The sequence below is a fragment of the Scleropages formosus genome, chromosome 9 (assembly GCF_900964775.1).
Source record: "Scleropages formosus chromosome 9, fSclFor1.1, whole genome shotgun sequence".
Lineage (NCBI taxonomy): Eukaryota > Metazoa > Chordata > Actinopteri > Osteoglossiformes > Osteoglossidae > Scleropages > Scleropages formosus.
The window spans coordinates 24,305,572-24,319,216 of NC_041814.1; the positions used below are offsets into that span (position 1 = coordinate 24,305,572).

General features: G+C 43.6%; 1 protein-coding gene across 1 annotated transcript in view; it reads right to left on the minus strand.

The window, feature by feature from the left end:
* prex2 (phosphatidylinositol-3,4,5-trisphosphate-dependent Rac exchange factor 2) overlaps nt 1–13,645 on the minus strand; it is a 97,704-nt gene that overhangs the window by 25,438 nt on the left and 58,621 nt on the right. The window contains exons 24-31 of the mRNA XM_018754283.2: nt 12,684–12,906; nt 12,360–12,567; nt 8,182–8,361; nt 7,917–8,011; nt 6,966–7,048; nt 6,089–6,179; nt 4,230–4,358; nt 2,313–2,354 (exon numbers count right to left, since the gene is read on the minus strand). Coding sequence (XP_018609799.1) covers nt 2,313–2,354; nt 4,230–4,358; nt 6,089–6,179; nt 6,966–7,048; nt 7,917–8,011; nt 8,182–8,361; nt 12,360–12,567; nt 12,684–12,906 — 1,051 coding nt within the window. The remainder of the gene's footprint in view (nt 1–2,312; nt 2,355–4,229; nt 4,359–6,088; nt 6,180–6,965; nt 7,049–7,916; nt 8,012–8,181; nt 8,362–12,359; nt 12,568–12,683; nt 12,907–13,645) is intronic.

Sequence of the window (13,645 nt, forward strand, 5' to 3'; positions counted from 1 at the left end):
GGAGCAGGATTAGAGGACAAAGGTCAGTAGAAACAGAAAGGTCAGCAGAAACACACCATTAAGTTTTGCTGCCAAACAACCACTCATAACAGTGACTTATGGCAACCTTTTTTCAATTACTCTTTTGTTTTTTATTGGTTTTATATGCAGTACAGGGTCACAACAGCATACAGGCAGAGTGAGTACACTGCGAAAATGTAAATATGTCCGCGTACACAGAGTGAGAGTTCAGTGTATGATCATGTAGCACTTTCTAATAACTTCCAGAAGGATGTTGAGATATTCCAGAAATCATTAGAGTTTTCATTCAAATCCAATGTCAGGGAGAAATTTAAACACTTCAGTCATCCACATGTTTAGAGGAAACTTTTGGCGTAGGGGGTGTGGTGGCATGGTGGGTTTGGCCAGTGCCTGGTGTGGTGGATCTCGGGGTCAAGCCCTGGTTGGGGTGCCTTGCGACAGGCTGGCATCCTGCCCAGCGTGTGTCCCCTCCCCTTTCGGCCTTGCACCCTGTGTTGCAGGGTAAGGCTCCAGCTCACCGCGACCCCGTTCAGGACAAGTGGTTGATGACAATGGAATGGACCTCTAGTGTAGACCCCAACATTAAAATACATTTGCCAAATACTTAAGAACAGTTAGTCTATGTACTGCAACATGAGCAATAGAGGAGTTTGGGTTGTGATTTAACTAGAGAATAGTTGGGGAGAAATCAAACTTTGTTAAAGACTTCTTGGAGGGTTGCGTGTACTTCAGTCCACATTTCACGTATTACATTCCCAGAATAGACGTGTCAAAAAGTGCCTGGAGAGGCTTTGCATTTAAAGTACAGCTGAAATGTCCCTGGCAATGTCCTATGACGGCACACTGGAGTGAGGTAGATTCCGAGAATGAACTTGAAGTTTTGTTCTTGTTGCCAGTCCCAAAGAATGGATGAATGGAGTCTCATCCATTTTTAAAAATATGTCCAGCTTGATGTTTTCACCAAAATAACCGAGGTCAAGCACTTTGTACAACAGCAACATGATCTCTTCTAGAACTGAAACTATTAACCTTCTGCTCATGTTCATGTCCATTTCCTCATCATGTCACCAGGTAGTGTATGAGGAATACTGAGAAGAGACTTTACCCTAGTTCTCCAAAAATATTCCACCCAGACTGACTCTCAGACGGCATATGAAAAGCTGATTAATAATGTACTTGCAAGCGGTCCAGCAGCGGTGATGCTACTGCACATCTTTAACTAGCAAGCACCTTACATTCACCACATTGCTATTCAGCTGCTGAACTGGAAATATCACTTTTCATTTACTCCTGTAAGGAAATGAAAGCTGCGATGTAATCATACTTCTGCTTACTCACTCAGTTAGTAATGCATCATATAAAAACTAAACTGTTGTGTATAGGTCCACAACAATTTTGTTAACAGTATTATGACAAAGTGTGAATCTTTCAAACATATGTATAAAAATGACACTTTTTTTAGATCTTTTATGCCCCTTAGGGAGATTGATAATCTAAGATTAGACAAATCTAGTACGTCTAAGTAAACAGACGTAATTGCGTCTGTGTATGCTTATGTTTTCATTATCCTACAAAGCAGATGTTAATTAGCTCTCCTCCCAAAGTCTAGGTGAGCAAATCTACTGCTGAATTACCTTCGTTTTTCATACATTTGATGAAAAGTTAATAAGAGAAAAGTTCAGTGACTTTTATACTTTTTCAGCGCATAGCGATAATAAATTCTCCACCTTCAGACCTTTCCTCACAAAAAATTGGTTAATGGCCAGAACCCTGTAACCAATTTGTAATTTAAGGAAACCTAAAATAAAAAACAGTTGGACTACTTCCAACAGAATCGTAATGATGATTAACAAAGCTGTGGAGTATTGAACTAGTTTATGGAATTTAAGCAAGACTTTGTGTATAAACAAATGTTGCCCTTATAAGCTACAGTCATTGCTCTGGATTAAGATTGTGTAATAGGCTAATAAATGCATATTCTTTAAACATACAAAGCAAGCGATGTAGTTAACTGCAGTGGCACCCAAGTCTCCAACTACTCTGCACTTGTGAGAACACACACAAACTGTCTGAAACCGCTTATCCTGAGAAAGGGTCGCGGCAAACCAGAGCCCACCACGGCAACACTGGGCACAAGGCCGAGGGGGGGACACCCAGGACGGGATGCCAGTCCGTCACAAGGCACTTCAAGCAGGACTCGAAGCCCAGGCCTGCCAGAGAGCAGGACCTGGCTAAACCCGCTGTGTTACCACACCTCCCTTGGGAGAACATGTTGCACGAAAGGGACTTACCTGTGTACTGGAGTAGGACCATCAGAAAACGAGTCTTCACCTCTGTAAAAGGAATCAGCAAACAAGTCACTACACTGCTGAAGTAGAATTTACACAAGAGCAGAAGTCACCAGTTTCAAATGGTGTGCATATTTCAGTCTTCATAGTTTGTGAACTACTAATTAAAATGTATTACGGTTTCTCTAGTCAAATTTGGTGTCATCTCGATTTCCCGCAACAGTGCAGGAAAGTGTTCAGGGAATGTATACTGCGTATTTCAATTTTATATATACAGACGGTCCCTGAGTTACAATGGTCCGACTTCCGATTTTTCGACTTCAGGATTGTGCAATAGCGACATGCATTCAGTAGAGACAGTACTTCAAATTTTGATTTTTTTCTTGGGCAAGCGATATGCGGTACGATACTTTCTCGCGATGTTGGGCAGCCGCAGCGATCTGCATCTCCCATCTGTGTGAAACACCCATCTGTGTCTCTTGCTACTGGTGAGAAGAAGAGGAGGACAATTACTCTTGAGGAGAAACTCAAGATAGTTGCCCAGCATGAAGGCGGCAAGCCTGTAATGGCCATCACACGTGAACTTAGACTCGCAATCAATCTCTCTCTCTCTCTCTCACACACACACACACACACACACACACACACAGTCTGAAACCGCTTGTCCCAAGCAGGGTTGCGGCGAACCGGAGCCTAACCCGGCAAAACAGAGCACAAGGCTGGAGGGGGAGGGGGACGCACCCTGGACGGAACGCCAGTTCATCGCAAAGCACCCCAAGCAGGACTCGAACCCCAGACCCGCCAGAGAGCAGGACCCGGCCAGCAATCAATCTCGACCATATTAAATGATAAGCGATGATGTTCAGTAGCTTAGGCGTATTAAATGCATATTCGACTTACGATATTTTACTCTTACGATGGGTTTATCTGAACGTAACCCCATCGTAAGTCAGGGACCATCTGTATACATATATATGTGTGCAACAAAGATTGACCTGTAGATCTGACAGGTGGGACAAAACCCTTACAAAGCAGAAAACTCTGCCAACAGCAAACGGACAAGGAATACCTCGATCTTACCTGATGTTAACAGGACCAGAGAAAGCAAATGTATTAATTCTGCCTCTGGATGGATCTAAACAAATGCCAAAACTATACTGTGTTACACACTGGTGGTGACTTCTGGATGTTTAGTATCTGAAAAATTGTGATCTCACAAAGTTACTTTAATAAAATACAGAAAATAAGACCATTAGCCCATTAGACCCCGAGTGTAAATTTTGGAATCCAGTGCTATTTATGCATGTCTACATGATTTTTTTTTTTTTTTTAAAGTTTAAAAATATCATAACTAAGCTTATTAAATTTTCACATCATTGCTTTAAAGCGTTAGCATCCTTCGCTATTTTGTGCAAGAAAAACCTTCTTACAGTCTTCAGGTTTTGGATGTATGATATTGGGTATATAGCTTGACATTAAGGAAATAGTGTCATGGGCAACCTTATATAATGACCAGCAGAAGGTAGAGAACAACATAATTTCCTTCAGTGTACCAGCCTAACACTTGGGCCTCATCTGAGAATAAGAAACAAATTGTGGTGATGCATGAGTGAGCCAAAGCCAGGCAGAGAGAGACTGCAAACTTGCCAAAATATGCTGTGAGAATTCACTGCTTGTTTTTATTTCACTTTACAGCTAACACCCCAGGCTCCTCAGAATTGTTATGCTGTGCCCAGCCTTGGATGTTTTTGCACAGACTTTCTGGAAGCTTCCACCGGGACAAAGGAACTGATGTTTGGACGAGCAAGCGCTAGCACCGAGATGCTAGTTAGGTGGGGTGTTGGGCTTGGATAACTTGGACTGCTCAACTTCCTGGTTTTATGGTACGACACACAGAAGCTAAGTATTTTCGGGGCTGACCTTCCACAAACTTGGCAATGGTCTGAGTGAGAGTGAGCACACTGCTGGGCAGGTTCCAGGGGTCTTGCTTCACGTGCTGCCGCAGCTTCCTGGCGCAGTTCACCCGGGGTTCCATTTCTTGGTGGAACTCTACCCAATCATAAAGAGCAGAATAAAAAAATGAAAGATGTTGGTTTTCCACTGCAGATAGACAGGCATTATCCCAGTGCACGAGCCACGTAATTCCACATCGCGCTTCATGGGTAGACTGACCAACACATGTAACTATATCTTTAAGATATGCAGATGAAGGCCCAGTTGGTGTGGTGCAACTGTGTACCACAAGATGGCATGAGTGATACCACAACCGAGGTGTTCCTCATCATCCCTAGTAGCTGCAAAGCGGATCACGATGACAATAATGAGGTTATAAGAGTCCAGCATGAAGTGCTGAAGAAGCTACCTTGCCACAGACAGAGCACAACTGTCGCACCTGAACCATGTCTTTTGCAGCTAACAAGGAGTCACATCACTTGCACGACATCAGTGGAAGGTGAAGCCGTTATTACTGCCAACAGAGCACGCGTTTTTAAAGCTACACTGCATTGTTTTTGCTGAATGGCAAACGGGGTCTGGGACAGTTCCCTCCTCTGACATCCTTGTTGGAACACTTGAGGTTTTACTTGCATGCGTAAATCTGAATCTGGAACAGTCACATCTGGTGTCTGTTCTGCTTCACTTCCTGTCCAGATTAAGTCACGTCAGCACTTCTCTTTCACAAGCCCCGGGTAGTGTCTCACATTAGATAATAGTCAAAAAAAAGGGACTGATTTCTGTTTGGCATACGGCAAATGTTCTGAAGGAAACATCGCCGAAGTAAATGATGAAAAACACAATGCTGACTGACAAGAGTGGCCGAGAGGACAGTGATTTTCAGCTATTCCCACAGAAATCCAGCCCACTACATGCCCTCACAAAAATATATAATTCATGTATAAAAGAGTCAGAAAAAGGAAAAGAATCATTATTCTGTTTTCAAACTCAACAGCAGCCTTCCAAAGAGAAAACCCAAAGGCAATCAGCCCACAGGTCCTGGGGAAGCCTGATGACGAAGACCTATTGTGTAAAATCACCAACTGGATTTCCACATCATTTCTACATGATCATAAAAGCACCCTTGATGAGTGAAACTTTAACCATTAGCACTGAAAAGGCAGCTGAAAATAGCTTCTAATGGATGCAGAGAACACAGCCTCCAATATATTGAACATTTAAAGAACAGTCTTCTACTATATGCACATTTCAAACTATTTTCATGATAACTGTAAGAACACTTTCCAGGGATGTTGTGGGACACCTGTCTTTTAGTAATCAAGACACCATTACTTAGGGTGTCCACATTTAATACTTCAGAGCCCAGGGTCTAGGTACTGTGTCTGGAAGAGTAGATTCATTTGATAACTGTGAACATTGTAGACTTTAAGGTTACCTACACAGGAGATCTTTGTAGAGTTTTGAGAAATCCAGGTATAAAACAGCAGAAAGTCTGACACACACACACACACACACACACACACACACACACACACACACACTTTCTGAACCGCTTGTCCCATACGGGGTTGCGGGGAACCGGAGCCTACACAGTAACTCAGGGCGTAAGGCTGGAGGGGGAGGGGACACACCCAGGACAGGACACCAGTCCGCCGCAAGGCACCCCAAGCAGGACTCAAACCCCAGACCCACCAGAGAGGAGGACCCGGTCCAACCCACTGCACCACTGCGTTACCAAGCCCCCTAAGTCTGATTCATCCTAAAGGTAACCCAACGGTAACAAAGGTGGCATTGAAAAAAGGAAAAAAAAAAGAATCACTGTTTACCTTGTAGACTTCGTTCTGGTGTGAAGCACTTTGTCTGTTCAAAGGCACGAGCAACGACTGCTCCCTTGAGCAGGCTGGTTATGGAATCCACCTGGAGGAGATGGATGGAAAGTTTACCAGTGTATATTGGTAAGGGTACGGTTTCAGCAATCAAGAAAAAGGTCTTTGAGAATTTTAAAAAGTCTGTCCCCAGGAAAGTCATTTCCTTGGAGGATCAAACACGACATCTATATAACTCGCTCCCTCCCTATGTTAAACCCCTCAGGAAGTCGTGGGCGAAAGATCCCATGTTCCTCTCAACCCCAAGCGCCCAGCAGCCCCTACTTCTTTAAAGTGAGACACAGAAGTGGGGCTTACTCGGGGAACCACATCAAGTCCTAACTCCCAAGCTCCACTTAGTCCCTGCACCCCAAAAATATATCATCTGTGTTATATAAACAAAACTGGAGACCCAGGACTACAGTAAAACAAACACCAGGAAACATCCAGAAGCCTCCACACAGTTGATTGTTTATTGCCCACTGAGGAGCTATCTTCCCTAAATGACTTCAGGAAAAGACACAAGTCCCAGAGGAACACGAGCTGGTGCCAGTATTCTTGCCTTCTTTTCCCAAAGTGTTAGAAGGGTCAAAAGGCTGGTTAACTGTTACAAGGTGTCCACAGAGGACTATTAATTTTGAATTAAAAGAGCTCCCAGGTCATAGAGATTACAGTATATTCAGAGGCATATCTTGAACAGACATTGATGTAAGTCACGGCTTGAAAGAAAGGACTCGTGTCCTGACACTCAGGCATGTTCAGTAACACGAGAGCAGCTGATAACACTATACTTCAGCATATACCACACATCTTGACATCAACAGAACCTCATCCACACCTGGCTGAAGAGGTGCTCCAGAAACCCATGAAGCTTCTTCTGCTTATCATGCGAAATCCAGATGCTGGCTGGCATCTCATCTCCTATCAGAAAAACAATAGGGTTAAAAAAAATCCTTTATCCCACCTTTATATTCTGGAGGACATATTACAGAAAATGACAAGTGATAATAAGGATGCCATTCACTTCATTGGTGCAACATTACAACAGGCAATGACTCATTGTCCCCGAGGTGGTGTTTTTGCAGTAGCATAAGTACCATCTGTACCAGTGCTATCAAGGTTTGAATCAAACCTCCAGCTGTAGTACCCTTGAGCAAGGTACTTACCCTTAATTGCTCTAGTGAAAATTACCCAGCTTTATAAATTGGTAAATAATTGTAAGAAGCTTAACATTGTATGTCACTTTGGAGAAATGCATCAGCAACATGAATAAATCTTAATGTAAATGTTAATTTGTTTAAAATTAAATTGGCTGCCTGTTAAGAGACAGAACTTGAGAGGCAATGCAACACATAAGCCTTTCAAAGGTATCGTTCATGGCCAAACATGCTGATGCTGATAATTATTGAACAATAATCAGTTTCATCTTTATTCATGATTGTCATCATGCTAACAATGCAATGTCATTTAGATGACATTTTAAGAATTTTTTTTGCATTTGCATTTATGATGTGGCAATTTTCTGCTAATTCAGTTCAGCATTTGCAAAAGTAACTAATATGCAAAGGGAAAAAGTACAACGGCACTGATGATCCCAGACTAACCTGCAACGTTCTGATCTTTGTCAGGTTCAACTGATTAATTATTACTCCACTTACTGTCAGCTGTTTTGTCATTTGTATGAATGCTGTGCATATGAGAACAGACAGTTGTATGATAAGTTGCGCTGTCAGTGCTCTGCATTGTGTGAAGCAGAAAAGGTGCCAATTGAGGGCTTCCGGGTATTTACCTGAGTCCATCTCATCACTGTGGACATAGGAGCTGCAGTGACTGCTACATATGCTGGTAAAGGAGGCTATTGAGTTCCTGTTGCTGTTACAGTCACTGCAAAGGGAAGAGAACACAACACCACCCGCTTCACATATGTCCAGCTTTGCTCAGACCGACATAAATCACCTAGTTCACCTTCTTTGTGTTTCCAAGTCAATGTGCTCCAGAGGAAAGAAAAGAATTTTAAAAAGGGGTGGAGTGGTTGGATGGTATGGGCCAGCTACCTATACGAGTCTCTGTTGCTGATTGTGTCATGGCCTGAGTCATCCTGCTCATCCCCGGTGACGTTGAAGCACACTTTCTTGCCATTGCGCTCCCCTTTATCGCCCTCACCATCACCAGGGACGCAGTTCTCAGGCGCCTTCCCGTCGGACGCGGGAGGATGGGTGATGGTGGAGAGCAAACTGGCCAGAAGAAGATGGTGGAGTTACAAACCAAAGGAACACATCATCATCTATCCACTGAGTCATCATTATCTTATTTTGCACAAAACTGCAGGTGAGTGCTAAAATGAAGCAGGAAGGGTGTCCCTACCTGACAGATATCATATTGTAAACACCAGGTTTAAAAATCACCACCGAATTTAGGACTGAGGACATTCTAACACAAACGCGCCATAAATTTTGTTCTTCTAAAAGTACAGCTCATAATGAAACTTATATTGGACCATAATGCCATCAAGATGTGAGTTTGAGTATACACAGGGAAGGGAAGGGAGCCAACACAAATTAAACCTGTTGGTGTTTGGCTTCCGGACAACAACTTCAGAGGTGAGAGGTCCTCATAATATTAATATCTTCAAACGTGTTGGGCCAGCTGTGTCAACATGAAACCTGGTCCTTCCACCACATACTGGAAACACATTTATCAGTGGAATCTGACTTTAAAGAGAGCTCAAACTCGACGTATTTTCACAGTTGCAGCAACACATGGGGACCTTAAAACCACTTTTTTTCCCGTTCATTTTAAAAAGCAGTACTGTCTCATTGGACGTCGGTGCGCATTTCCTCCTCCTAATTCCCAACGCGTATGTGTTTTCTTCCCCCGCACGATCCAAGGAGACGGGATTTTGGGAAGGCTGAAAATGAGGAGGGGAAGTATTTGTGGAGTAAACAACATGTTTCACAGCCCACATGTGTTGTGGTAGTAGATAATGTTGCCTCACCCCCCCACCCCCACCATCCATTCATATAACCCGCCCTCCAAATGTCTCGGTCCCCCTCCGCCCACCACTTGTATTCAGGCCGCGGCTGGTCTCCACACTGCCCGCTTTCAGTCGCATTTGACGGCAGAGACAATGCCTCTCCAACCGCGTGGTATTCTGTATCCAAGGAGACGGGTCACAGCTCCCAGACTGGCCTATTTGTAAAGCTTGCACAGGGCATAAAAAGCATCCATGAGGAGAACATCAAATGCTGCTGATTTGCTCATTTTACTTTGTCCACCCCTTATACCAAACGAACATGAAAAAGGGAATTTGTAACATGTAGAGCTTACATAAAGGCAGCCTGAACAGGATGTATATTAGCAGCACAGCCCAGGAAATATGTGCAGCAGATGGCCGGTAGCTCAAGTCTGATGAACGTTCACGTGGTTCAAAGCCAAAGACAAAAGTTCAGAAATCTGACCGCTAGATACATACGAGCCAATGAGTTACGCAATGGTCATTCCATGACTGACCAGTTAAGGGTTTCGGTACTTTGCTCTGCAGGACTGGAGAAACATCGATTTAAAAGAAAAAGTCTCAGAACTGAAGGCGAGGAGCAGTGGAGATCACTGGAAAGCCCTCGTAATCTTGAACGTGACATTGACTTGTCACCACATGGTTACAGAAACTGAGAGCGAGTCTCGGAGGCGGAGAGAGACACAGGCATGGTTTTGAACCGGAGACCTTTCCTGCTTCCGAAGACCTTGTTTGCCCCGTTACTACTTATCCCTGAGTAACAGTCACAAAAAAAAAAAGGGATCAATGTGCTGTTTAGATTTGCTGCAGAACGCAGCGGCGAAAACCAGGACAGGTCATGGCAAATTAGGGACTCCGCAGCTCTGGCTGTCCAATAATGGCCGCAATAACATGATCAGTCCCCGAAACCAGGGCAGTGGACTGGAGCAAAATGTTAACACATTCACTCCGGTGGCTGTGACTGGGGGAAGCTGAGAAATTACTTCTATCCCTGAGCTTTTTCATTTCACCCCATGACGCATTTGGGAGAGTGTTGAGAGGCTCAGTTTATTATTTAGTCTGCTAGACATAAACTATCCCCGCTGAAAATGGGTTTGCGCCCACTTAAAATGCGGGATAAACATATAATGGGTCAAATGTCAAATTATTATTCGTGCCTGAGCAGATATTGCTGTCATTTCGACAACTTTCGCGGCAACGTGACCGAGGCAGCACAGCAGAACCAAAGCCTTGGGTTGCAGTTTTGTATTCTATTTCACTTCCATTTTTCCCCCCACTGAGGGACGTGGGGGCCGAACCCAGCCCTTCCCTCAACACCCCCTGCGTTCTGCTTCCTGTCTCACACTCAAGGCGCTATGGAACAATGAACCAATCCGCACTAAGGCCCCGGTGAGGAGAAACGTGCCAGGAAACACACAGATGGATCACACAGCTGCTGTGGTAACTGTAAGCAGGGCATTTGATGTTTAACATGACCGTGGAGCTGAAGAGTAAAAAGGACACGCGGTCACAAAGTATTGAATTTAAGCAGTGATTGCAAACGTTGCATTTACTTCTTCACCTTGTCACACAGAGAGAAGGACAAGCTGTTGTAAAAGTATATAGATTTCTAAACTATATACAGTCGGCCCTCTGTATTCCAAAAGTTTGCAAAGAATTTTTTCACCCCCTAGGGTCTAGGCTCTTCACTTTTTTCTGCCTCTTGGCATCACTTCCCAAAGCTTTAGGAGCGCTACGTTTTGGACCCGTGACTACAGTTCAAAGGTTCTTGCGCAAAGTTCACAGCGAATTGCTGCGAGAAACGCGAGATGAAACGGCCACTTCGAACACTGGGAAACAAACACATGACTGATGCTGGCCGCTGAGACAAAGACACGCAGCCTCCACCAACAGGTCCCCCACAATTCTTTACCGTACTTGAGCTTTTAAAAATATCTTTTGTATACATAATGCATGTGTATAATCAATAAAAACACGTAATACTGTATAATAGCCTATGCTTTTATGATTTACTGAACATTTTAAGTTTTGTTTACATTTTGCTATGTGCGCATTGTCTGCAATTTTCTGCCTTAGGCAGCAAAGCGCAAAAAATATATCTTTATAAGAAATTTTTGTAGTGTATACAGTGTTGTATACATAAAATAGAATAATAATGCACATATAAGCTTTTATGAATTGTTGAACGTTTTATATTTTCTAGCCTGCGAGCATCTTCTGCGAGGTCGCAAAAGTCCAAAAAAATTCCCATTTAATTATTGAAGACCAACTTGCGAATTACCAAATTCTCGAATATGAAATTCGTGAATTTGGAGGGCCAAGTGTACTTAATGGATCCAGACATTCTATACCTTCAGGGCATTACTTAGAACACCTATCACATATGGCTCATTACGATATTATAATTGTTAGGCCTTCATGTGTTACTGAAAACACATGGTCCGTTGTTTTAATTTCCTAATCTTAAATTCCCTGATGTCATCATCGAAAGGGCTGAAAATACTCTACATAGTTCACTTGTCACACTAAACGTGTGCATAGAGTATGTGGTTTTGCATCACTCTGAACTTATCCTTCGATTATTATAACTTCAGACCGATGCCTTCTACAGCGACTCTAATAACTGAGAACAAATACAGCACCTTCCGTCCTCAAAGGAATTTTCCAGAAAATGTCTGTTTACTTTGTCAAAAACACTGTTTCACAGAGGAGGACAGAAGTCAATATTAAAACCATGGAAACCATTAATGGGCCAGAAGAACCTATTGACTCCCACTATACATTATCATCTCCTCTGAGAGTGGTGACTAATAAGGAGTGTTTGGCATATGTGGCTGGGAAGTGTCCCTTAGGCTGAACTGGGATAGAAATTACTCTTTTAATTTCCTTAATGAGGTAATTAAATGCACTGCTAATTTCTCAAGATAGGGCTCCTCCCTGAATAGAGACTTTGGCAATATTTCAGAAAGAATGTCTTCGGGTCCACAATGTAACTGCTGAAATAAGTGGAATGACTGCCGCAAATCCACAAACACCACCACCATGTACGTTGCATGGGATCTGACTCGCTTCTCCAGAGAAACCACTGATGTCCAGATTTCACGTGTCACTTTAACGATGCTTTGGAGAGGTGGCAGACACACCTGTCCCAACAAAAACAGGACAGCTTCCTACTCAGGTCTCTTGTGTAATAAGCGAGAAGATGGGGGCTGTACTCACTCATGTATCTGTGCAGCATAGCATTCCATTTCCTTCACTACGGTGGAGAGTTTGGCGAGCAGCCTCTGGTAGGCATCTAGCGTGACCAGGTCATCTTCGCGGAGCAGAAAGCGGAGGCCGTGGCCTTCAGCTTGGCCCAAGCTATGGCCAGAGGGGGCAGCCATACTGGTGATGGTGTGCTGGGCATACACTGTTGGGTTCAGCTTGCCTGCAAGGGTGGGGAAAGGGTACACAATTCAAGATCGGGCTGAAGTCAGACATAATATGCCTTTACATTTCAACTGCTTGCCCTCAGTAGGACCTCCACTTGCCCTCCAGCCTCACCTTGTTCTGAGCTGCAGGTGGCCCTCTCCAGTGTGGATCCCTTACGGCTGTCAAGCTGCACCCCAAAAGCGCTGCCCAGGGAGGTGGTGGTCTTGGGGTAGGACACTTCCATGACATTGATGTGGCAGTTGGTGGGGCAGAAGTCACTGCTGTGTAGCGGGGACACCTTCGTCTTGGCCTGCTTGAATGTGGGCCAGGCACGATTCCTCAGCACTCGGGAGAACTGCGGGTAGAGATATGCTGAACGGTTAACATGGGAGCAGGATCCCATGGACACAAGTCCCCTCTCGAGCATTTCCCATGTTTTTACCTGTAAACCTTACAATGTTACAGACACAGGCATCAAACCTGGGTACTGCACCACGGCTGTTCATCGCAAGTCGTAAGTTGACAGATATACCACATTCATCAAGCACCCTCCAACAGACAGGTCCAACTTACTGTACTTTATAGTCCACTCTGGAAGACAATAACCTCAACAACAGCAGTCTTGTATGGATGCAAAACAAATGACATCTTCTATGCTACAAATAAACTTTGGCATTGTAGGTCAAAGATTTTGAAACTTTCCACTTTAACCTTTAAATGTCAGAAATACCAATCTTAAAAATAATGCCAAAGTAATTTTGGGTCATACATTGTTGTCTGCTTCATCAATGAAAGATGCTTGATAGTGACATTCGTGTATCATCTATTTTTGTACTATTTTTGTATATTGGGTACTTTATATTTTTTAAATATTTTTTATCCCTTGCTCACATACTCTATCTTCTCATCTGTGTCTTGTCACTGTCATTCTGTCTGTGCTGTGGTAGTTCCTGTCACCAAGACAAATTCCTTGTATGTGCGAACATACTTGGCAATAAAGCTCGTTCTGATTCTGATAAAGCTCGTTCTGATCTACAGGTGCAGCAGAACCCCTAGTTGGAATTCATGGCAAACTGCACCTATATGTCTTATAA